Genomic DNA, 21612 nt, shown 5'->3' on the forward strand with positions numbered 1-21612 from the left:
TCCATGCGTTGAGTGAGTGCCTATGTAGATGAAATTCCGTTTGCCTGAAACAACTCCAATGATGCAAATGCTTGATGCCCTGCCATTCCGATCTCATTGCCCTATCCAATCCCGAACCATAACCATCACTAAAAACGCCTTGATATGCTTCATATAAACCCTCATCATATGTCATCAAAGTCATCGTCCCAACCCAAGGTCTCGTAGATTGATACCTTCTTCTGCGGATTGAGTTCGTGCACTGATACTGCACTTTGGATCAAGTCCAGCTTTGATACACTCTTTCTAACTGGTGTTGCCATAACCTCGTCAGACCGTGGCCGAACACCTGCTGTGACCCTCCCTGTGGTTTGAGGGTCGGGAGATTCGTCAACCAAAGCCGCCGTTCTGCTCATCAGCGGCGAAGATGGCAGGATCGTGGACTCATCGCACGCCATACGTCTAATAAAACTGGCTTGCAACGACTGCCGGCCCGGAGTTCCACTAACGAGGTCTGTGGCCGGCGAGACACTATCTGCCAACGCGTCTCTGAGGCCATGCCTATGTCCTGTAGACGGAACTAAATGGCCAATGCTCGATGGCGGTACGACTTCATCGGAGGCTTCCGGAAGAAAGCCCGCTGATGTTTCTTGTTTGACTGCGAGAACGTCCTTGAACCGTTTGTTTGCTGGTGTAGCCTTGACTTGAATTGCACTAGCCAACGAGCTCCTAGACATCTTTTTGACTTCTAGAATGAAGGTTAGCTCCGTCAGTGGTTACATATAAAGGCAGGTGTAGAGAGACGACTCACTCTTGGCAGACAAGCTTGTTACGGCTCGACGTTCATCCGCTTCGGCCATTGCTTTGCCAACAACTTCACGATTTGGTTTCCTTAACGCCGATATCGCGTCCTTCAGCTCTGCTTCAACCTGTGCCTTCTTACTTGCCCTGGTGTCTTCCAGTTTGCTTGTGCTATTGCTGCGCGACAGTGATGGCTGCCTGGCTCGGCCCATCAAAATTTCTCCTTTGGGTAGGTCTTTGATGGACAAAGGCTCACTTCCTTCCCGTTTTATTCCCGATAGAGATGTCGAAGTTGCTGATCTCATCAGTGCGATGGCATTGCTTGGTCCCCTGGAAACGCTTCGCCGATGCATTTGTTCCGTTGATAGCGCTCTCTGCAATGTCCTCCTGGGATTAGGCGGAGCCGGCCGCTTTGTCGCGGCGCCAGGTTTCTGTTCACTTTTACTGGATGACCGCTTCAACGATTTGGATTTGACTGGAGACACAATGACTGGACCACCGAGTTTACGGTTAATCGCGTCGCAAAGCTCAGGTAGGCGAGCGGAAAAGCTATGGATGAGTTAGCAAGGATTGTGATACTATAGAGTTGTGGTGCTTACAATGGCACAATCACATCGACGCAAAAGTCTTTCAATGGCTCTGACGATGCTTTCTGATGGATGTGACCGTCAGCTGAAGTCTGCGTAGCTTGAGAGTCTGCCAGCAAGACATGCTCGTCGGAAGCTGTCGACTGCCAGATGGTTAGCCTGTCGGCATGTACATCTACCAAGACAGGCAGATTATGCTTGTTCCGCTTCTTGGGAGGCGGTGCCATGCTTTGCTCAGCCCGGGATTGTGCTCCCGGTAAAGTTGGCAAACTTGCATCTCCAGTCTCCTCTTCGCCTTTCAGTGGCTCCAAGGCAAGGATTTCCAGAATCAATATCATTTGAAGCTGAGTCTCTCTTGTGCGAAGCACCGACACATGTGATTTGATATGTGCGCTAGAGACTGATGCTTCGTCTCCATTGATGTCCGGCTTGTTCGCATTCCACCATTTGCGGATGCTTTCATCTTCCAGGGGATATAGTGAATCTTTGCCAAGCTTCATCTTTCTAACCTTGCGCTTCTTCTTACCGCCCTCGTCAGACGTCTCAATCAACGTTTTCATTTTTGAAATGACATCAGGAATAGTCTCACGATACTTCTTGTCTATCTGCACCGTTGTAAGGATCAGACTCTTCAAGAAGTCAATCAAGTCAGTCATGTCCAAGTTGGACTCAAGATCCAAGTGGAATGCGGATCGCGCCCGCGAGAGAGGTCCTTTAGCAAAATACGCCAACGAGCCCTATCAGACGTTAGCAGATAAGCCGGAATTCACAGCCGTGGCAAACACCCACCATAGATCTGTACAATGCCTCAAAATACTGTGTGCGGATATTATCAAAAATTGTTTCTGCAGTTTGTAGTGTTGAAGCAGGAGGTACGTTCTCAACCGAAGGACGCGCTGCTTGCGCTTCCTGAACCATTGTTGGATGTTCAATACCACCGCTGTTATCGGACTTGATTTCTGGTGAAGGTAATTGCCGTACCCGTGTTTCGACATCTACCTCATCGCTTTGGTTCTCGTCGCCGCCAATTTGCGGGCTAGTTTGGGATTTCGACTTCTTCCGTACCAGACTTTGGATAGCCTCGATGGCTGCTCTCTTTTTCTTTTGTTCTTTGTGTAAGTGGGGAGTCGTCAATGCCGCATTGGACTCTGTCTCTCGCCGATCTGGCCTCGCAGGCACAAGACGCTCATGACACGATGCCGTCGCTCGCCTAACCAGCTCTCCTAGGTCGACCCAAGAGCCCAGCTTACACAAGACGTACAAGCCATTTTGCTGCCTTTCGAGAGCATATGTCGTGCCCTTGGCGTCGTTTCTGGCGATTACAACACTTGGCGCAGAGCCCAGGCGACTTTCCAGATCCAAAATCTTTACGTGTGACTCGACGAATCGGGTTTGTGGTAAGCCATTGTCTGGCGGAGAAAAGTCGAAACTAGCAAGAGGTAAATGCTCTCGAGGAAGAAGCATCAGTGGTGACAAGACGCGGGGTTGGACATGCAAATTTGGCGGATGTGGCTATCAATGTGGTTAGCAAGATCCAGCAGCCAAGGCCAGATGTCCCGGCGGCAATTTCGAACCTTGACCGAGATGGAGGGTTTGAGCAAGTGATCCATCGCAGCGGCATCTGCTCTTTTCTTAGTCCTCCCATTTGGTGAGCTGACGTCCCGACGATTCAAGCTCCCATCAGAACTTGGAGTCAATATGCCTGACCGTGGACGCGACGCGTCTGCGTCGAGCACGGCAGACGATGACATGAACGGTTAGAAATACTCATTCGTTAAGACGCATGGTAATAATAAGAGTCTTCCATAAAATGAGGCAACAAATAGTTACGCTTAATGTACCAATGCGTGTATGGATAAAAGCTATATGGAAATGTATTGTGCGGTGACCATATAATTTCAAGGTGGGCCAGTTCACACAGACGCGTTGAAGGACACACGTTGACGTCGAGCTGCCCATGGAAGTGGGTCGGTCGCTCCTTCCCGGACTGGGACAGATCAGCGATGATCAAACAAAGCAATGACACAACTAGCTGTCAATTGGGTCAACACCTAGGTAGTTTCAACGTCAACCCAAAATTCCGCGACGAAAAGCTTGGAATGTTTAACTTCGTATCGAGTTACCATTGACCTGCGACTATATTCAATCATGGAACCGCCAGCAGTCCCATCACACCTGGCAATGTTGTGGATGTCCATTCGATATACCCTTACAGGCATCTTACAACCGAACATTTCCCCAGAGTCTTCGCTGACCAGTTTGAGCTCAGCGATCTCATGTTACTTGAACAGACTACATTAGCCTTACTGCCGATAGGGAACTTGCTAATACCTAGGTCCTTTCTCCCGTGTTCTCACAAGCTTCGAAAGCCAGGCTCAAAGACCATTGCCGCACAACCCGTTAGATAATCGTTGCCTTGGGTACATTACGGGAGTTGACAGTTTACCTTGCCCAAATGCGAGAATATAGGCCAAGTGTTGCCAGAAAACAACGCCGTTCCTATATGCTGTCTCGTCGAACAGCATCATTCGCACAGGATTCATGTCACGAGGCGCAGCCATTCTGCCTGGAAACAGTAACTCCACGCTGGCTAGCTGGCCTTTGAAGTTGGCAGGAACTTGAGAGGCTAACACTGGACATGAGAACGGCCATCAACAGAATTCGAGCCGTTGGACAACCTTACAGTCCACCAACGGTCAATAACCGAGGCATATCTCCATCTGACACCACTTTTCCACAAAGCTTAGTGCATTGTTCCATTCCCGATGAAAAGGGAAACGAATCATCTCCATCAACAAGATCAGATGCTCACATTTCGCAACCCACACTTAAACTCAAAAGACAAAAGGAGGGGGCGCAAGCCATTGAAGCTCCTCAGACAAAAAGGTTAATTCCCGAAAACAAGGCAAAGCCAACCCCGGCAAACTAAGGAAGGATACCCGCCATCGGAAGCAACGACAATGAGGTGTTGGTGCTGGAAAGCCGCATTTGCCGAAGACGAAAGGTTTGTACCTTGGCTTTGTCGTCGAACCCCTGCCATGTCAGTTCCGTGCGAGAAGCCTCCATATTCCAGCTGCGTTGAAACTTTGTCCAAGGACGCACACCCTATCATTCCAATTCCTTCGCAGGTTCCTTGGCCCATGGAGCAAGCTCAGTTGTGGTGACACTCAAATGGAGGGGGAGAATTCCCGACCAAAAAGCTTACAATGGTTCGTGGTGGAAAATACGAAGCAGGCGCCCTAACCCAACACCACTCACATCTACACCACTCTGTTCATCCCTGGCAGAAGCCGGCAAGCCAAAAGCCAAAAGTCAGATCAGGTCAGGTGGATGCATTGTTCCCATCCGGCAACCTTGTATATCACACCCATGGCCGTGGCGAGTTCTCTTTGTTCGCCGTCATGCGGCTGGCCGATTTGAGAAGGCAAAACGAAGGGGACGCTTGACAACAAAAGACCAGCCAGGATGTTCAAGGCAAAATCCCCTCCATCGCACTCAGAAAAATGCAATGGTCCAAATTGCCCCCAACCAACCACATAAACATCGGCAGCTTTATCCCGACAGGCGCTCCCATCCACGGTACTCCTTACTCCGCATCCCATGTCTGTCATACGACGAGTCTCACCAAATTCACACACCTGCAGTTAACCAAGTCCCCAGGCCAATGCCAGGATCAAACGGAACAAGAACAACCTAACCCATGTCCTGTGGACGCAACCGCAACCGCAACCGCAACCTCTCTCCCGCTTCACCTTGGCATCCGGTGTAAGCTCCCATCTCAATGTCCTTTGTCTCCAAGGCACCAACAAAACCACCAGATCAAAATGACACATCCCACAAGATCCAATGCAACACTTCAAAACACCAAAACACCCAAAGACCAAAAACACATATTTCCAACTCCCTAATCAGATATCCCCCCAACCATATCCCCTACACCGTACCGACCATAAACCCCAGTGCCAGCATATGCAAGCATGCAAGCATCCCAAACCACACACACGCACACACACACACACACACAAACCAACAAAGAGCCGTAACACAAAAACACCTGTCACACAAAACCACCATCCCGCCAAGACCCCTTTCCCCTCAATCGCCAAAAAAACCCAGCCCCCGACACAACCAATCGAAATCCAAAATGTCCAAAAAAGTCAGGTTACACAACGTCAAAACGTACAAACCTATTTCTAGAAACTAATAAAGCTCATATTCACATTGTGCGCTCTGTCCACCTTGCTCCGGACGGGATGTACCCACGTAAGAAAAAATCCATATGCATACACCCTTTCTCCCCCGCTCTCCCGAAATGCTCCGCCTTTTTTTCGCCCGCTCGAATGGCCTGGCCCAAAATACCTAAGACACACAGCTGTTCACTGCAGGGCAAGACAAGAGTAAATGGGCAAAAAAGCAAGGTTGTGCGTGGTACATGCTTTCCGCCTCAGAATACTCATGTTGGACGGCCACCACAGAGGTCGGCGAGGATTCTTCCTTCCATCGAAAACCGGTTTTCACGTTTTTCGAAAGTCAGGCTTGACGGCCAGAGTGGTTTACTACAAGACGCTTTTGGTATCGTCATGGACATCACTGCGTCGGGCCGACCTGCAGTGATATGTCAAGTGTTTCGTTGCACACGTACGCTAATCCTCCCGCTCGAAAAAGGTCTGGGTGTCGTGCAACTTCGGTTTAGATGCTCCACGTCCATCTCTGCAGCTTTGACAATTCAACCCGCCCCGCTGCTGCGGCAGAGTGGAAGGCCGTCTATCATCACTAGGTGCCGGAAAGGGATGCAGCGGTCAGGTATTTTCTCACAGTGGCGTGAAACAGGCGAATCAAGGAATTCGCCAATGTGCAACCTATACATCACATCGTTTGATTTTGGCAAATCTTGTGGCTTCGAATTCATCTGTTCAACTGTATTCTGTAATCAATATTGGATAATGCCTGCTAATCAAGTCCCTTCTCAATTCCGTATGCCAATAACCGCCCATCTTGGAGGCTGTAAAAAGCCTCTGCAAATGCTGTTCCCCTTCACTGTGGGTATTTGCCCTTCTTCCATCGCTGTACCGAAGCGCCAAACATTTACATGAAATTTATAAAACATGACGGTGAAAGAAAACCAAAAAAAAAAAAACCACTCAGATCCTCCATGATATTATGATATTCATTACATGCGCAGTTATCCACGCAGGGCCAGGCCAAAAGGAACAAAACGGTAAATGAGAAACAAGTCGCTGCCAAAATAATACCCGGTTCTCCCCTAATAGGGCTTTTTGTCCGATTTGCAATAAAAATTGACAAACTAAAATCACAATAATGCTGACTGCAGTATATTGCGTGAGAACTTTTGAATCTTGTTCCAATTGGCAAAGGCGGTTTTGTTTGTACAAGTGATTCCCGCATTCCCAATGTGGCAAGCGGCAACGAGCACACGGTGTCTCAGGTATCACGATGCAGCTCTTGTTCAATGCGAGCCAAGCGTCATGTATCGCTGCTGAGAGCTCGAAGATGTGGATGCGGTTGAGGGTGACAAATCTGACCAACTGTATTCCGAGTTGCTGTTTGCACCCACAAAGCCGAAATAAGACTGTCCCATCTGGGTTTGGAACATGGGGGCCATTTGTTGACCTGAACATTGGCTGTTGTTCATCATGTAATTGGCAAAGGCCGCAGAGTTGCCCGTCATTTCCACACCGCCAACGGTTCTGGAGATGCCAGGGGTGATAATGTTCTCTTCAGAGATGCCCATCTCGTATCCAGCCCCGAGGTGGAACAGTGAATCCGCAAAGCCTGGGGTGGTTGGCGGCGTGCGCAATGTCGGATCGGAGATGACAAGATCGGGAGGGGTAAACTTGCTGTCCAGAGAGTACAGTGACGACATGGCAGCATCTACCGCTGCTCCTTGTTGCTGAAGAGCGACTGGAGTATCTGGAGTAGGAGGTGCCGCAGATCCCTGCCGGCCAGCTGCATTTGGCGAAGGTCTTCGTTGTAGTATGCCATCGGCATTTCTATCGAAGAAGGGGCTTCGAGGGGTGGCGACAGACTTCTTAACCCGGCCAGATCCCGTGCTGGAAGAAATCCGTCGCATGGAAGCTGCTTGGTCGCTCCTTCTTGAGGAATCTGTGGCTCTGGCAGTGTAGGATAAGCTGCGGCCGCCTGCAATAGACAGAGGAGCTGGACGTCGGTTTCGGCGAGTGGCAATGTCAATTCCGTCAGGGGATCTGGGCTCGGAGTTATCAGTCAATGGCGACGAGTCCGTATCTCGATCAAGGCCATCCCCATCATGCTGACCGCCGAATCCAGAATAAAACTGCTGGCTTGTCATTTTTGAATTGACAGCAAGCATAGACCCTTCTTGCATGGCAAAATAATCATCCATGTGGTCAGAGAGCGCACAATTATCATCTTCTTCCTGCTCCAGCTTGGCTGAGAGTTCGTGGATGCTGGTAGGTCGGGGCATACTGATTTCCTGTTTGACGGGAAGAGGGAGAGGGGAGAGGAGGTCCGATTCATCACTTTGGCTGAGCTCTGTCTCCCCGGATGGCTCATGAGGGGAATCCTCGGAGGGAGAAATATCACCTTCGGGCTCATGCTTTATGTTCATTGCTGGTTGCGGAAAAGGAGCGCTAGAAGCAACCAAGTCACGTTGACGGCCGTTGATATGTTGAGAGCCTTCCGAGGTCTCTGCTCGTTCCTTTTCCAGTCTCTGTTTTGCCTCATACTCTCTGATGTTGTTCTCCTTCTTCTCACGAGCACGTCTATTCTGAAACCAGTTCTATAGTGCGTGGTTAGTACGCTGTGTAAGAGAGCCTGGCGGTGGTGACTAACATTTATACGAGCATTGTCCACTCTCATGGATTCAGCAAGCGCCTTCTTGGTCGTGCTGCTGGGCTTGTGGTTCTTCTGGAACTCCGCTTCCAAAATTTCAACCTCTTCCTTTGAGAGTCGTGGTTTCGATTCAGTGGCTCGCGTCATCTGATGGTGTTGGACGAGGCGGTTGTGGTGTGTCTGGTATGCATCTAGAGAATCGGCGAGGTAGGCGGGATAGTTTGAAAATTGAGTATAGGTCGAGAAAGGATCAGCCATATTAGAGTAAGCCCAAGACGGCCATTGCTGTTGGGAGAAAGGCCCCATTGTGTTGCGTGTGATATTGTGCCGCGAAGGTACCACGTTGGTGCAAGTCAAGGTTAAGAGTCCTTTCGTGTAAGAGGCTAAGAGGGGCCAACCCTTATACCGAGCCGAAGCCAAAGAGAGAGGGGATCTTGGCCAAGGGATATCTATGAGTTTCTGCAAAGACTTTCGAGACTTTGATGAAACGAGTGGATGATATCTGTAATGTCAGGTTCCAACACACAAGGCCAGGCGTTGAAAAGGCTTAGATGAGGCGTCTTTATGAATTGTCGGATATGTTCCAGGGAACGAAGGAGTTGTCGATGCAAGATCGATAGACTGTAGAAAAGGGTGCGCAAGCGTAAGACACCACCCTGTTGAGTGTCTGGTCTTGCCCTGTTGTTGACGATGTTGATCAAGGGAGGAGAGAAGATTCGATGGGGACTAAGTGATCATGAACGATTGAGAAGTTGGGCGAGGGGCACAGAGGGTAAATGAAGGAAGGGGAGGACCAGCGTGAACAGCCTCTGTGTATACTTTCCGGCATTGTACTTGTCCAGGCCCACGCACTTGGCCTGTGAGATGGCGTTGCTGGTGCGCAACTGCGGCCAGGGTGATGGAAAACAGAGCGAAGACCCCTGCTATGGACGGGCATCATCGAGTACCCTGAGACATGGGCAAGAGGAAAGCAACTCAGCCCAGAGCAAAAGGCAAAAGGCAGTGGCGGCACCTCCGGAGCACAATGTGTGCTCCAGCCCACGCCAACTCTGGCAGGGTCAGTATCTTCTTTGGGCCATGGAGAGAATGCAAGCTGGAAGCGTGGGCTTTACGGTGGATTGTGGGTGTAAGTGGGTTTGGTTGTGTCTGGTGGTGCTTTGGAGAGAGCGAGAAGCGGCTTGCACAGCAGGGGGGGTGTGGAAGGGCGGAAGCTCTGGACCGCATCGACACCCTTATTGTGTTGCTGTCCTGTGCTCGGCCCAGTCCACCTGGCAATCGAGACATTGATCACGACGAACAATCAGGGCCGCATCTCACACACATCTTCAAGGCTTCCGAGGGACGCCCACCAGCCGGGGAGGGTGTGTAGGTTCAAGGCGTTGAGGGCTTGGTCCAGCCAAGGAGCCCATGGCACCGCAACGGACCAAGGCTGCCGCAGTGGCGGCGCCAGGCCCGTCCAGTCAGAAGGCATCCCTGACAGACTCCCTCTTGATCAAGGAGGACTGGGGGCAAGCTCCTCAACTCCTCTCGTGCGCAGCCTCTTGCAGCTCCTCGCAACGGTGGAACCGCGGGCGCCTGGGGGCGAGGACATGGAGGGCGAAAGCTGGCCCATGGCAGTCGCCGTTTAGACCTGGCTCTCGCTGGGTCTAGAGCCCCTTGCCGTCGCCACGGTGCGTTTAGCGTGTATGTCGGGATCGCATGGGCCCATGGCGGAGCGCGGACGCGATGAGACTCTGATTCCTTCACAACAGCCAACACGTCCCAAACCTCAGGGCAGATACAGTTGCGGCCCCGAGAAGCAACAGTGTTGCGTCAGCCCGAGTATTAGTGTCATTTGTTGCTAGTATTATTGCAGCACAATAGTCGTCGTCTGTCTGATATCTTGGAGGGTCGTATGGTGTTATGCCTCTCTATTTCCTGGTCGCCAAAGGTTCGGCTCATCGTGCACCTGCACGGTTCGCACCACTTTCAAGGGCGGGACCAAGAACAAAGGCGTGGAGCTTTGCACCAAGACAACAAACTCGGAGATTGGCTGAAGGAAGTTGCCTTGCAGTGCCTTTAACCTCATCACATCCAAGAGTGTGGTAGCCAAGAACCTCCTTGAACACGACTGTTGGCGCGAAGCCTCACCTCAGGCAGATTCGTCCCTTCCACTCTGTGGAGTCTCTCAGCGTCTGCCACAGGCTTAAAGTTTCACTGCGGCCCTAATGACTTGATTGATCGTGATCCCTAGCCGAGGAAACGTTTTCAGAGCCTATCCAAAGATAATGTGACGAGTCGAAGCACGGGCGCCAGAACACAGAGTATTCAACTGGACTTTCTGATGCCCTGCAAGTCATCCTTTGATGAGCCAACAGGCGCACATGTGGATGCGACGGGGCAGGCCGCACCACAGATGCCTTTGCCTTGCCTTCAATGAGAAATCCTCCATCCACTGGCATAGGCTTCCAAAAGGAAGGCGGGTGTCTCAACAAGCAACTTGTAACTTTAATTGCGATTCCGACTGCGATCAAGGCAAGATTTGGAGTCTGATCCGCTGACGAGGCACTTTCCATGTCTGCACCTCTGAAACTGACCTACATCCAGGTTTGCGAGTCTGCCACCATGTACTTTGGCAGATCCGGGAAACGGAACCCATCCCCCTTACCGTCCAGGTTGCTTCATCCCTCGTGTTGACCACACCTTACCCTCATGGGTTTGATATGGTTGGTTAGGGCGGTCGTTGGGTCCATCATCGACACAAACCACGGACTCCACGACAGCTCCAGGCCTACACAAAAAGAGGCAACGGCAGGGCTCCAACAGGAAGCCCGATTCCCTGCAGCTCGCGTGGTACTCCTTCAGCAACATGCAACTTCCACCGAACTTAGCCAAATTCCGCTCCAGTGGACCTCTTGTTTCCAAATCGCTCGCCATTGGCTGCTCCCACATCCACTTGCGCAGTTGTCTGCACGTCACAACTGGGGTGGCTGCGAAGATTAAACAGATCATGGCTCTTGTTGGCTCTGTGGTTACCGGGGTAGTTGGAACACACGAGTTGCTGTTTTCTTTCCCTCCTCCCAGTAAGGCAAGGGTATCCAGTTCACCAGAACCACCGTTCGTAGCCCCTCAAACCTTGTGCAGAGTGCTCTCTAGAGTTCAACATTTGAACTGTGGCCATCTGACCAAGTGTGGCTCCCCTCTTCTGCCCAAATGGGTTCGATCTGGCATTCCCACGTCTTTTTCAGACGGCTTTCTTCTTCTTTTGGCAAACCCCCGACTTATTAGCTTGTCCCTATTGACGTCTGGAGTGACGATTGCGGTATTGACCAACTGTGCTGCTCTGTCCCCAGTGCCACGAGGCCAGCCGCAGCTGTCATTTCCAAGGGCTATTTTTACCAGCGCCTTTGAATTATGACCTTTCAGATCTTTGGAGAATTTCATGCTTTTCTTTCAGGCGCGTTGGCGGACGACTGGAACCCTTGCCTTGTTCTGCCGCCTTGTTTTTTTTTCTTTTTGGTGCCATGTGCTTACAAGGAAGAGTTGGGCTATGCCGTTAGAGGGATGAAATGCAACCCACCGTATGGCAGGTTCCGAACCCGTCGCCCGATAACCCTGTCTGCTTGTCTGTGCAAATTGAAATGTGTTGCCTTGAAGCGCTGGCCACAAGTGCAGGACCACATTTCCTTGGCCGCCATCGGCCCCGTGGGTTGTAATTTCTGGCGGTTAGCCATTTTTGAGCACTGGTTTAGGCAGTTGATAAACGCCATGCGAACCACAGAGACATCGCGTCCTCTTGAGATTCAATGGACGAGTGATTGCATCTAATTTATCTTCTGGCAGTGGGAGCTTTCATATGTCGGGCGGAACAAATGATCCACTTCCTGGCAACATGACTTATCATGCGGCGGTTATAGATGAGCAGCCTCATGTCCACATCGCGAATAATGGTGGTTGAAATCAAGTACGAAGTAACTTTCCGCATGCTCGTCAGCTATTGCTTGCTTCACTCATATCTGGGATGAGTTCTCGGCACAACCAAATCGCTCCACTCAGTCATAGTGTTGATGGCTGCCACAAAGTTGTGTTCTACGAAGTGCTGTAATCAGCATTAGCAGGAGGTCGCCGAACAAATGCTCGGCCCGCCATCCACCACATTCCACACGGGAGAAGGTGATAGCTGCACGAGAACTGGGTAGATGTTCACACGTACCATTCACAGCAGAATTCCCAGTGCTTGAGCCGGAACTCGGAGCATATAACCCTGGTGGTCAGCTGGATAGGACTGCTGAGGATGGTGGCGGGCGGAGCGTCGGTATGTGCAATGGTGACAAACTCAACCACGAAATCTTTCAGCCAAACTGGAGGCTTCCACGTTGCTTGACGCAATGAGAGTTAGCTCAGACAAAACTGACAATTTTTGGACACCTGAGACATCGGCCAAAACTCCCGCCTCCCGAAGCGCGCGCGGCGCCTCAAAAGCCTTTGTCTTGCACGGCGAGAGAGTTCCTTATCCGGCTCAGTCTCCGGAGCTTGGTTGAGGCGCTAGAGGATGGATTGAATTGGAAGAAAAGCACAGAGTAGACTAACCTAGTCGAACTCAAACCCTCAACCTACGTAGGTAGACAACTCCCAAGCTGTGTCGTCCAGGTGTGAGGCGGGCCTCGAGCAAAAGCAATCCGGTACCAGCCGGCAGGTGACTGGGTTCCTGAGTCCTGATCAGTGAATCCTGACATAGAGACATTGGATGGCATGAACAATCCAGACGCACCAGACACGGGGGAGTCATGGCGGTGCATCTCGAGACTTTGAGCGGGAGCCCATTCTAGCCCAGCTTCGCTTATGGCGAGCTCTGATTCGCCCCTTTGTTGCCCCAGAGTCCGCACAGCCCGCCCCCAGTTGTGGTGTCTGGTCTGGCCTGGTCTGGTACCACCAGACCCAATCCAACCAGACCAACCAGATCATCCAAAGCCCCGTGCCGTCCATGTCTGGTCTTCCCAATCTCACCCTCTGTCTCCATTCTGCCCATTGTGTCTGTATGTGCAATCTGGCTGGTGTCCCCATCGCCAGCTCGCGACTGGCTTTCGACATTGTCCAGACACAGGCAGTCGAGCCCCCAAGCCGCATGGCGCTCGAGCGGAATGTGCTGACAGGCGCCTCCTTGCCAGCACCATGCAAACGCGCGTCCAGATTGGCACAAATGTGTGGGTGAATACTCCGTATGCTGGTGGGTAATTAACAGCAATCCCTGACTGGCCATGCATCTAGGCTGAGTCGTCCTTACAGCGGATGTCAGATTCATTGGCACCACACGGCAAATGGCACTCAGAGCGACAACGGGAAGCTTGCTGCCTCCAACTACGGCCCCGAGATTTTCATAACCCACTTCACGATGTTGTGGTCGAACCGAGTCAGGTCGGGATCGCCTCTAGCCCATCACCCTGTCAAGCTGCCACAAGCTCCATTTTTGAGACTCGGGTTGTGGCCAGTATCGACCAAGAATACCAAGGTTGAGGCATCGCACATTTGCCAACAGACTATGGAGTGCATACTTCCTAGGCACGGATCTAACTTTTGACAGGTTCATGCCATTGGAGGGGATTGACAAGAACTAGGTATCACAAACAGTCCAACCAATGGGGGAATAGCAAGTCCGATCTTAATTGTTGATACCAGTGGCCAACGGTTAGCCTTGGTTCCTCGGAGAGGAAAGGTAAAGCCAAGTTTGCCCACACAGCGTCAAACCACGGTCATCAACCAGCATTCGTCAGTGTGGAAATTACGAGAACGCACAACCCATCAGTTCAAATTTTTGGCAAAGCGAACAGCCCGAGAGATGTGCGTGTAGGTACTGAGCCTTTTGCACACATGGAGTACGTTACCACTCGGTTTGGATGATCCCAGGCTTCCCAAGAAGGGTACCAACCCACCTCCCTCGGCAACTAGTTCGTGTTAAGCCTATCGAGGCTATACCGACGCCGATCAACCCAGCTCTCTGGATCTGCGTTGGGCTGGACCTGGGTGTCTCTGCAGTGGCATAAATACGATATCACCAATAAAAAATGCTTCGCGATCAACAGCTGGGCCGTCGAGCAGTCTCAGATTCGTCTCCACGGACATTGCCGACGTGTCACACAACGCATTCAGCCCAAGCTTCCCACGTGCAACCAGGCCAATGTCGGGCATCTTGTTGGTCTCCTGTGGGGAGATTGCTTTTTCGGGTACAAGCTCATGCTGCGAGTAATAGAAAATTGTCACTCCGCAACCCGACATGGAAAAGTTATCCTTTAGCAACGTGCCAGACACATGGAGTGGGGAGATTGGGCAAATCACCGGCGCTAATGCCGTCCAGTCACTGCTATTTCGACACCGAGAAAAGAAAGCAAGACACGAAACAAAATGAAGCCAAATTAAAAGAGCATTGCCGCAACTGTCAGCCACACCAGAGTTTGTCGCGCAGGGCTGGCAGCCCCGCCGGATCTTGACTGCAGGTGTATGAGACTTGGGATGTGCATCGGACTCGTCAGAGCCTCACCACCCTCAACGAAAGCCTAGACCACGGGCGAGAGCCTGCGAGAGCCTGCGAGAGCCAGTGAGTTGCCGGGGGTTCCATGTTTGTGGCTGAAGTCGGAAAGTGGGGGATGCAGGTTGCGCAGGTGTTGAAAGGCTCAAGCTTCAAAAAGGCAAAGTGGTGAGAAAGCGGGCGTCCGTGCGTGCCGTATCTGGGGTGGGTGGTCACTGGTCACTGACATGCCTCACCAGACTTGTCTCGCCAAGTTTAGAACGGTGGCAGGTCTGGCCTTTCACAGACTGCTCCGCATCCTCCATACATATGTACATTTGCACTCGGTTTGTGGTCCGTGCTCATTTCTCATTCTGGAAGCAAACTAACCATGGGCAATCAGGACTAGACTGGCTGTCTGTCCCGATTGCTTGGTACGTGGCTCAAAGCTGTCGCCACAGCCTGAGCCGTAGCTCTCTTTTGAGCTTGTTCGACCAGATCCAAGGAGGCATCTCGCAATCGCTTATTTCAGAGACAAGGTGACTCGGGTAGTGGAGAGACACACGATCCATGAATGCCAGCAACGCTTACGACAATCTCTGCAGGTTGCTCGACCTCGCCAATTCCCTTGGCCACGGACTGTAAACACGCAATGGGGCAAACAAAATATTTGCGATGTCGGGTCGAGCAGAATGAATAGCATCATTTGGTCATGTGCGAAGTTTGGCAGGGGATCGACAAGCAGCCTACTGTCCCATTCCTATTGCTCAGGCATTAATCCAGTCTGCTTTTCTCTTTTCTGCCCCTTGTCGCCAACTCAAGCTTACCGGACTATTTGTCCTGCATTTTACAAAACTTCCACCAAAACCACAGGAGCCTTGAACAGCTGAAGATAAAGCGGCTAGTGTGACAGGCATATCACACTTGCATAAGCAATCGAAACCGGTCTGTGGCCCAGAATAGCCTGTCGCAATGACACAGTCACAACATATCATCTGGCATCTTGACCTGAACAAGAAAAGGCCAACCCAACCTAGCGCGGATAAGGTATCGGCGGAATGGAAAATAAGTTAAATGTGCTGTGGTTTAGAGAGTCTACGTTTGCTGCCTGTCCAGTCCAGCTCTTCTCCTTTGGGCTGCGTGGAGGGTTGCAACCAACAACACGAATACTTCAATACGTAATGGTTGGTTGCCAAAACGCCGTGAGCTCTGCTGGCGCATCTCAGTGGACCTAGCCCTGTTATTGGTTGGTTTCGTTCGGCACTGACTCTTTGCATTCAAGACACCGGCATTTCCCGGCGCCGCTTGGCAGGCCTCAGGGAATCAACACGGCTCGATACCTTTTTCAGTGGCATATAGTTGGAACAGGTTGATGATCCTGATGTACCGAATACGGAGTCCGATGGAGCGTTTCCAATTGGCAACAGGGTGCAACACGAGGATTGTTTGTCCACGAAAGTTGACAACACTTAGCGGGCGGACTTGCAGACTTCAGCCTCGCCAGTGGTATGGTCGACAAAAAAAAAGATTGCTGAAATCTTAACGAGCGCTGCCGATTCGTGCAAGTCCGTCACAGCTTGTCCCAATGAAGCAAAAACGGGCGCCAAGAAAGATGACAGATTAGGTCAGGAGCTGGATAGCCTGGCAACCCAGGCAAAGCGCCACTACCACCTGTTTCGCAAGCGGTTCTCGGCCATTTCGCTCCTCCATCAGCCAAAATGCTACTGGGTGGTGGTGTGTGATTTGGTTGAGAGCTGGGCGACAAGACCAAAGATTGAGGGGCTTTGGCTGGGCCATCGTCACTGTGGGTTTGCTGTTGGGCAAAGATCAAATTGGAACACCGCTGCCAGTCCCGCGGTATTGACGCATGCAGCCACCACAGGGAGCGGGCCTGCGCCGTCACCTTTGGGCCTCGAACTCCAGTGACAGGGAGTGAGGAGATGGGCAGTCCTGGAGGGGGGATGAAAGGTGCACAGAGCGACTCTGGTTGGCTGATGCACGCCTCAGCAGACCACTCCCACCCAAACCCAAGTCTCTCGACACACTCCCAAGACTCCTCATTGCATTGCGTCCCAGGTCGAAACCACACTTTTAGGCTTGGCGCCAGGGCTTCACGTCCAGGGACGGGCATCTTAGTGCCTTTGGAGGACCCGGCGGCCACGTGTGTGATGGAACTAACAAGGCTTGTGGGGAGCTCGTTTGTCTCCATTTGTCTCGATGATCACGCCAACGTGCCAGGAGCTGCCAGCCCGCCCAACTCCTTGGGACCAATCTTGGAACTCGGGATCCGCCCAATGCTTGCCTTTGGAAGCATCCATGATGCCAGCATCAGACCACTCTTGCCGACATGTCGTTCACCAGCAACAGGACAGAATTCTGGCTTGTTATACCCCCGTCAGTTCGACAGCCCCCGAAGGCTGAGATGAGGCTGAAATTACCTGCAGCACGGCATTTGTCAAATTCTGATTTTTCGCTTGTTCCGGCGAATAGTCTACAGTGAGGACAATTATCCATGCCGTACTATGCTGTAAGACAAGATCATGAAAGCACCGGGCTGTTGTTAGAACCCCAGGGTCATCATGTTATGGGGCAACCCGGACTTCGCTTCAGAGCGGTTACGCCGTTGGCGCCAACGGAGTGTTGTGGACTTAGGAAGCTCTGTCACTTATCATGTTTTTCATGGTGGAATGGTGGAAACTGGCACACGGAGCTGCAGATGTTCCAACACCACAACAACAGGGACGCCGAGCAGGGGAATTAAGTTCTGTGGAGCCGACACGAGGTTGCACTCCGACAAAGTTCGGCTACTCGTTGTCCATGTTCACATCCATCGCAGGGCACAGCACCTCCAAGCAAACATCGATGTCATCAGCCCGACAGGCACGTGGCGAGACTCAGATTTGCATATGCATTCGCAATTAGCAAGATCCCTTCAGCGATCGTTACAACTCGCACCCGTGCCGTGGCCGTGTTGTGTACTCGATAGCCCTACTTTATCAATGAATCAACTAGGCTAATGAATGCCCAGTGCTAGTGACGACAAAACAGGAAGGCTAGCTGATAGCTTGATCGAATTAAACTGATTGCGGGACGAGGAACGGACCTAGATTTGCGTTCACTATCATCCTTTGCCCAGATATTCACCAGGAGAAGCATCCTGCACAGATCGAGAACTTTTCAGGTAGCGCTCTGTGCCGTGTAAACCACTCTTCAGCAACAGGAGCTCTTTGCCCGAAAATGGCGACGTGCAGCCACATTTGGCTTGCTCGCGCTGTCTGATTCGTCTGCTTACGATGTTCCAACTTGCGAGGTTTAATGACCAAGAAAGGCTGGGCGTCGCTCCATCCCAGTGATACGGCACCGGCATTTAAGGAACGCCATTGTGGCGGCCAGTGGAGACCTGAACCTACCCAAGCTGTGCTATGATCTTGGTTCTCATAATTATCGTGGTCTGTTGTCAGGCCATGCGAGTTAGGGGTTTCGATTTTGGGCGTTCGAGATTTGTCACTGCGTGGCCGACTTCCTTATGAGCGAAATGCTTGTCTATACCTGAAACTCGCGGCTATGGAACTTCCAAAGCGAGAGTATCAAAGTCAAATATTTGAGGCTGTTCAGTCTCGTCCACAGGCCAGGAGAATTATAGGACAAGGGCATTATATCATCAAGGACTACATGCGGCAGCTGCATGCGAGTTGCGTTGGTTTTTCAGGCAGTATCATCTACCACTACGACTCGGGATCTCACCGACCGCGAAAGCAGTATCAGCCAGGCAATAGTTTAACACACCTGAACTACTATACATCCGACTTAGAGAGTGCAGAGTTTCACTCCAAGTAAGCAGGATGCTGGTTTCGGAAACGAAATGTTCCTGCAGGTGCCCAGCCATGGTGCGACATTGTTTCCGTCCATGGTGACATACTGCGTTTCTTTCGGTGGAAAGGCGCTGTCCAAGAGCGGTTTTGGCCACCCAGTCGGGATGTTTTTCATGACTAGCACACACTCTGTAGGCTTCGAAGAGGCTTTTTCTGGGACGACCAAGGTGTTCTGTCAAAGCCACAGGGGTCCTGGACATCACATCTTGATTTTCAAGGGGCTACGGCATCTCCCATCTTGCCAGGTGGTGCGTCCGTGTAGAACATGCACTGTTACTGTAGTGAAGACTGCCACAGGAACCGCCACTCGTCTCCAGGAGATAGCCAATCTCAATGCCACCCATTCCAAGGCAAAAGGGGTACGCACGGGATGATCAAGGGTTACGCTGGCTCAATGATGTTTCCCTGACTTTTGATCCTGCGCCGTGGGGTCATTTGCGGCTCAACATGACCATGGCAAGCTGACCACAAGGGACTACAATGCCGCCGGATCTGGAGGTTGTCTTGCAGAAGGGTGCCCTCAGGATGCAATGGCACCAAAAGGGAACTTAGATCACGCTAATATTAGAGTCGCGGCCGGTGAAAAGGACCAACGCGACGAAAGAAGGCGATTCTGTTGTCCTTTAACGAATAGAAGCAGTGTGTGTTGCGAGTCAAATGCCGCCCAGGCCGAAGAAAACGATACAAGCATGTAGCGATATTTCCAGCTTTTCATGGCTAATACCGGCAACTCAAGGCTACAAAGCAAAGTAACAATCGACAGGGCGTAATATGGCTCAGACATCAACACGAACCGTTACCACGTCATCGGTCACACGCAATACGTGAAAGTGAAGTGACTTGGCGAAGGTTCTGTCGCACCGTGAAGCGAGGGGGGCTGAAAAGATCAAAAGACCAAGGTCTCAGAAGAAAGCGCTTGTGCGACACGGCTTTAAGTAGCGGGATGAGCAAGCAAGTATGTGGAAGAAAGGGAGAGAAGTTGAGTTGCACACTCGCCCCATTTTTGGCAGCTGTTGGGTTCCTCCAGATGTACAGGAGTCCTCCGTATGTATGACGAAGCTGTGAGACCGCATCGAAGGGATCTGCACCCGAAGCGAGAGTGACAGATCTGGTTCAGAAACAAGGGAGACGATCTTCGGTGAATGGTTCGCGACTGAGACCTTTTTTTGTGGATTGCCGTGCCTCGGTAGCAACTTTAACTGGTGTGTTGGACCCGACGCGACATTCGAGACATTCAAGACCACGTCAAACCACGATGCCCTGACAAAGGGATTGTTTGCTACTCTATACAAATGCTGCGGAATGGAATGCTGCGTTCCTGACTAGCGGCTTTTAAGCTTTGCTGTCGCGTTTATGATTAATTACATCAACCCCCTCGATCGCCCTTTTTACCGACCCCACTCGCTTCGATTGTGAATGCAACGCTGGTGATTTCGATTTCTCGGCTATTGCACCAACGCGTTCGAAATCTCAATTGTCACCTGGGCACCGTGCCGTCCGACAACCCTGACCGACTCCAGGTCTTTGACTACCCAGTCCGGTCCCGCGGCAACAACCTGTTCGACGGTATGGCTCGTCACTAGCCCAATGACCTTGCAACCAGCGGCCTTGCCAGCCTTGATTCCTGCAGGGGCATCCTCCAAGACGAGAACCTGTCCGGCGCGATCTTGAAGGCGCAGCTTCTCCAGGCCCATGAGATAGCACGTTGGATCCGGTTTGCCGTTCTGCACTGATTCCGCTGTGACGAGATGCTCTGGTATGGCGAGAGACAGGCGCTGTAGCCAGCCGGAAACGAGAGGAGCTGTGCCAGATGTCACGATGGCCCAAGGGGCGGATTGGGCGATGAGAGAATCAAGAACTTTTCTGGCTCCAGGTATTTCCTTGGCGAGATCGCCGTATAAAAGGGGAAGTTGGCCTTCTACCTCTTTTACGTCTGCGATGCTGTCAGAAGTGGCCATCCCGTGGACGGTACGTGGTGAGTAGGTCACACAGAGTACTTACATTCCCACGTAGCTTTATGGGGAGCAATAATCTTAAAGATATCAATGCTCCTTCGTCCATGAGACGTTTTCAAAATCTCTTCCGGATCTAGGCCGAGTTCTGCGCCGGTCCTATAATGCGTAAGTCTCACCGCTTCAATCTGCGACGAATGGTTGAGACTTTGGGAGGGGAAATGGGTCGGGTTGGATGTGCTCACTTGTGCCAATGCTTTACAATTGCGTCGGTAGAATCGATCAAAGTGCCGTCCATGTCAAAGAGGAATCCGTCAAAGGAAACCTGTTGAGGCGGTTGCGTATAGCTTGGTTGTGAGCCCATAGCTGATGAGGCGTTGTGACAATGAGGCGACACGCTGAAGATCCGGCACACAGAGGAGGTATAAAGACAGAGATGGGTGAAGGAAGAGATGGGTGAAGGCGTTATGGTGACTACGAGAAACTTGGCGGTTATGCCTCAAGTTCCGGTGACTTCTTTTTAAATATTCGGCGTCAGAGGTTCAAGGTGAGTCCGTCCGGTTCAATTCTCACCGTATCAGACCCGTAATCGTGTAAAAGTCCGCCAACGGAGTCTCCACTCGGAAGGTCCGCTGGCAGAAGCGGCGGGACTTCCATACATGGTTAGCCTGGAATTGCAACTGAGCTACCCTGTATTCGTGTGGTGAAATGGAATATGTTCGCTATCAATGCGTTTTATTCCGGTTGGCGATGGTTGGAGAGTCCTGCAGTATTTTAATTTCGTAGTATGTTCATGGTGACTGCTGCACCTGCGGCGACATGCTTTGGTTGTTATTTCCCAATATGGCCGGGGTGTGTGGGTGAATTGAGTGAGTGATATCCATTGACGGCATGTGAGCCGAAATGTCTACACATGGCATAAATTGTGTGTATTCATGGATGTTTGGAGCAAATATATCGACAATTAGTTAATCAATATTTCGGCGAAATCCAATTTGGTGAAATGATGACTTTGCAGACACCAGACACCTTTGTGGTCCTCACGTAGGCACTGAGCTAAATAAGGCAGGTTGTTTGAGGGTTTGAGCGGCCAAGAAGGAGAGGAGGGG

General features: G+C 51.4%; 5 protein-coding genes across 5 annotated transcripts; all 5 read right to left on the bottom strand.

Annotated features, from left to right (window-relative positions):
- Positions 1-164: 164 nt before the first annotated feature.
- On the bottom strand, positions 165-3118 carry VFPPC_00196 (DNA replication regulator Sld3; the record flags this gene model as incomplete). Its single annotated transcript, XM_018280270.1, has 5 exons — positions 165-727; positions 791-1329; positions 1380-2104; positions 2157-2879; positions 2942-3118. The coding sequence occupies 5 exons, from the start codon at positions 3116-3118 to the stop codon at positions 165-167; spliced, it is 2727 nt and encodes a 908-aa protein (XP_018148232.1).
- Positions 3119-3698: 580 nt separating this feature from the next.
- VFPPC_17426 (hypothetical protein) lies at positions 3699-4159 on the bottom strand (the record flags this gene model as incomplete). Its single annotated transcript, XM_022429136.1, has 3 exons — positions 3699-3741; positions 3819-3993; positions 4078-4159. The coding sequence occupies 3 exons, from the start codon at positions 4157-4159 to the stop codon at positions 3699-3701; spliced, it is 300 nt and encodes a 99-aa protein (XP_022285847.1).
- A 2675-nt stretch (positions 4160-6834) lies between these two features.
- On the bottom strand, positions 6835-8456 carry VFPPC_12711 (homeobox transcription factor; the record flags this gene model as incomplete). Its single annotated transcript, XM_018290488.1, has 2 exons — positions 6835-8145; positions 8199-8456. 2 exons carry the CDS (start codon positions 8454-8456, stop codon positions 6835-6837), a joined length of 1569 nt encoding a protein of 522 aa, XP_018148234.1.
- A 3269-nt stretch (positions 8457-11725) lies between these two features.
- VFPPC_15073 (hypothetical protein) lies at positions 11726-11947 on the bottom strand (the record flags this gene model as incomplete). Its single annotated transcript, XM_018292826.1, has 1 exon — positions 11726-11947. The coding sequence occupies one exon, from the start codon at positions 11945-11947 to the stop codon at positions 11726-11728; it is 222 nt and encodes a 73-aa protein (XP_018148235.1).
- Positions 11948-19996: 8049 nt separating this feature from the next.
- VFPPC_00199 (2-deoxyglucose-6-phosphate phosphatase) lies at positions 19997-20867 on the bottom strand (the record flags this gene model as incomplete). Its single annotated transcript, XM_018280272.1, has 3 exons — positions 19997-20484; positions 20553-20662; positions 20749-20867. 3 exons carry the CDS (start codon positions 20865-20867, stop codon positions 19997-19999), a joined length of 717 nt encoding a protein of 238 aa, XP_018148236.1.
- Positions 20868-21612: the final 745 nt, after the last annotated feature.

Source organism: Pochonia chlamydosporia, chromosome 1 (assembly GCF_001653235.2).
Source record: "Pochonia chlamydosporia 170 chromosome 1, whole genome shotgun sequence".
Classification (NCBI taxonomy): Eukaryota; Fungi; Ascomycota; class Sordariomycetes; order Hypocreales; family Clavicipitaceae; genus Pochonia; species Pochonia chlamydosporia.